The 2,861-nt window shown below is 34.7% G+C and overlaps 1 protein-coding gene across 1 annotated transcript in view; it reads left to right on the top strand.

Moving 5' to 3' along the window:
* Positions 1-2,224, top strand: part of LOC106688015 (cadherin-99C) — a gene marked incomplete at its 3' end in the record, with an annotated part of 245,476 nt that extends 243,252 nt beyond the window's left edge. The window contains 1 exon segment of the mRNA XM_024360534.2: positions 2,159-2,224. Within this exon segment, the coding sequence (XP_024216302.1) occupies positions 2,159-2,224 (66 nt within the window).
* Between the last annotated feature and the right edge of the window lie 637 nt (positions 2,225-2,861).

Consider the following 2,861-nt stretch of genomic DNA (forward strand, 5'->3'; position numbering starts at 1 on the left):
TTTTTTTCTCTCTAAATGATGGTTGTTGTCTTTTTGTTTTTATAGCCCTGATGAAGACCTGAAAATCAGGTCGAAACGTCGGCATAAATAAATATTTTTTTTTATAAATTTTATTACCGCACCCCCCGACCATCTTTCCAATCAGTAATCTACGGTCAACTATATACACCTCATCGTAGATTAAAATAAATTGATTGGGCTCGAATTGATAAGGAGTATATTTTCACTCACGACTTTACCGCGTCCTCAGCTGACAGATAAAACACTTTTACTAGTTGCATGACCGACTGTCAATTATTCAACTGATTTTCCTATTGCGAAATGTCGAAAGTTGACCAATTTAACCCCTTGGCGCCGAACCGACAGCCAGGCCATTACCAGTCAGCCGTAGGCCCGGAATATCTTTGTGGTGCTCTGACGGGCTGCTACTTATTGTCGAATTAAGGGTGGGCGATGAGGCTGGCGGATCCTTTCCAATTATCTTCCATTGACGCCCGCGATAGTCATCCCCTATTCAACCTCGTATTCAATGGGCTATTTAGTTCCCGGAAGACTTCGGGGGTGGGCCTCTAAATGGTTACTGTTACATCTACACCTTCTCCTGATTATAGAATGTATTTATCAATCCAGCTCTAATTGTCAGAAGATGCAGGGAAAAACTTAAAGAACGTAGTTACAGTGGAACCTTTCTAAAGCGATCTTTTGAAGGAATCCGCCATATATTTATTTGATGGCTAAAAATTCATTGTATTTTATTACTTTTTAATTTCTTATGAAACTAATCTCTTTTACTGCATTTAATAGATTGCAAAAGGGGTCTGAGGATTAAAATATGACGGATATAGATGAGAAAAACGGCCTTGAGTTTGATAATCTAAATTAATACAGAACTAATATAAGATAGAAATTAATATGATTAATGGTAATATAAATAATAAAGACAATACTAATCTGAAATTGTTATAGTTTCTTCGCTGTTGTGTATGTCAGTCAGCATTCTTCGTAGAGGAGAGTTGGTCTGAGTATACTTTTGTATATTAGTAATTTGAGGTGAAGAGAAAGTATAGGAGATATTAATAGGTGATTAAAACTGTAATCCTTGGTTCTAATCAGCTTTATTTTTGTATGGCAGGGACGCGCTAGAATCAGGTGTCTATCAAGAGTAACGCCCAAGTACACTACTCTGCCTGTCGGTCTGTTCTCGCACCCTGCTAGTCTTAATAGACTTTAGGGAGAGGGCGCTTGTTCTAATAAAACTGTCGGCAACAATAAAACAGTTATATATTGGGATTAAATATAATATTCAATCCTTCCAGTTTCTTCGTGTTTCTGTACAAACCTGCTGTAGAGGTATCCCTGCACTCATTGAAGTACTGTAGATGGTTGTGTTGTCAGCGTTAACCAGTATTATAGCTCTGTCATAGCTGATTCCAACTGTTACAGTCGTGCAAAGTAATAAAATTACTGGAGATACTACAGCCCATGGGGTGCACCACAGGTGAGTGGAACCTCTCCGGGTGACACTTCTCCGATTCGAACCTTTAATGAGCGGTACTGCAGACTCGTTTGATTGAAGTTCAGACCCTTATTTATTCATTATTATATAACCAATTCTATGAAATTCAACCTTGCTTAAACAATTATTATATCTGGTAGTAGTTTTTTTGGTGTAATAAATACATCGTAAATGTATTTGCGTTAACAGTATCTACACAGTTTTTTATTTTGCGAAAATTAATAAAAACGTTTATGTTGATGAGATCTATTTTATTATATTTAATAAAATAAGCAGTCTCAATCTACAAATCTATATATACATAAACATTCTGGCCATTATCAAATGAATTTTGTAAAGAAAAAGTGTGTTATATTTTATGGAAAAGAATGAACTCTTTTCATTACGATATCAGTGAATATAACTTAGTAATAAGTTTTCATGATACCTTCATCCATGTATTTAATGAATAATAAATAAAACATCAACCATCACCTGGGAAGAGACCTGTAGTATTATTTAATTCCGTCGCGGTATCATCTGACGGCCGCCCTACATGAATCTGATTTAGCTAACAGAATTTAAAAAGGACCAGAAAAAATCTTTTTTTAGTGTTAATTTTATTTCACAAAGTTTCAATACTAATTTCTTGTTTTCTTTCAGGACCTTGTGAGGTAGAAAATGGACAATCCAACATAATTATGGACATTGAAGAAAGCAGAGGAACTGGTAAGTCATTAATGTAGCTATATTTTTTAAATTATACTTTGGCAAAAATTTATTTTGTTAACAAATCAATAAAATATAATGAATTTTAAAATATTACTCTGATATATAGTACTTTTTTACTTTGCAACGCCGAAACCATGCAAACTGAAGCAAGGAAATTGGTCCATCCGTTCAAGAGATAATATTGAACTCTTTTGTTGTTGTGTTATTATTATCAGAGCCTTAACGCATGGAGTAAAAGAACTAACAGTTAACTGCTTGTAGAGACTGGTCAAGCAATCCATCAGGAGGTCTGTACAAAACAATGAATGCCAGTATAGAGAGACCACGTGGGAGGCCAAAATCTAGATGGATAGTAAGAATCAACAAAATACTAAAGAGGTACATGCAGCTAACTGGAAAACAGTAGTCCATGATTAGGCAGGCTTGGAGAAGGCTGGTTCGGGCGGCCAAAGATCTTTAAAAAAAATTTATATGTATATAATAATGATTTCAAAATATTTACTATCTTCATAAATTACCAAGATATAGGCCTATGAAATGAATGTGCCTATGGTATAAGGATTTCTGAGGATATTTGTTTTTATATATTTTATATTTTATTTTATTCTATACCAGATTGGCCTGGTGGACCTTA

This window comes from Halyomorpha halys, unplaced genomic scaffold (genome assembly GCF_000696795.3).
Source record: "Halyomorpha halys isolate HHAL.00 unplaced genomic scaffold, Hhal_1.1 Scaffold1040.1, whole genome shotgun sequence".
Classification (NCBI taxonomy): domain Eukaryota; kingdom Metazoa; phylum Arthropoda; class Insecta; order Hemiptera; family Pentatomidae; genus Halyomorpha; species Halyomorpha halys.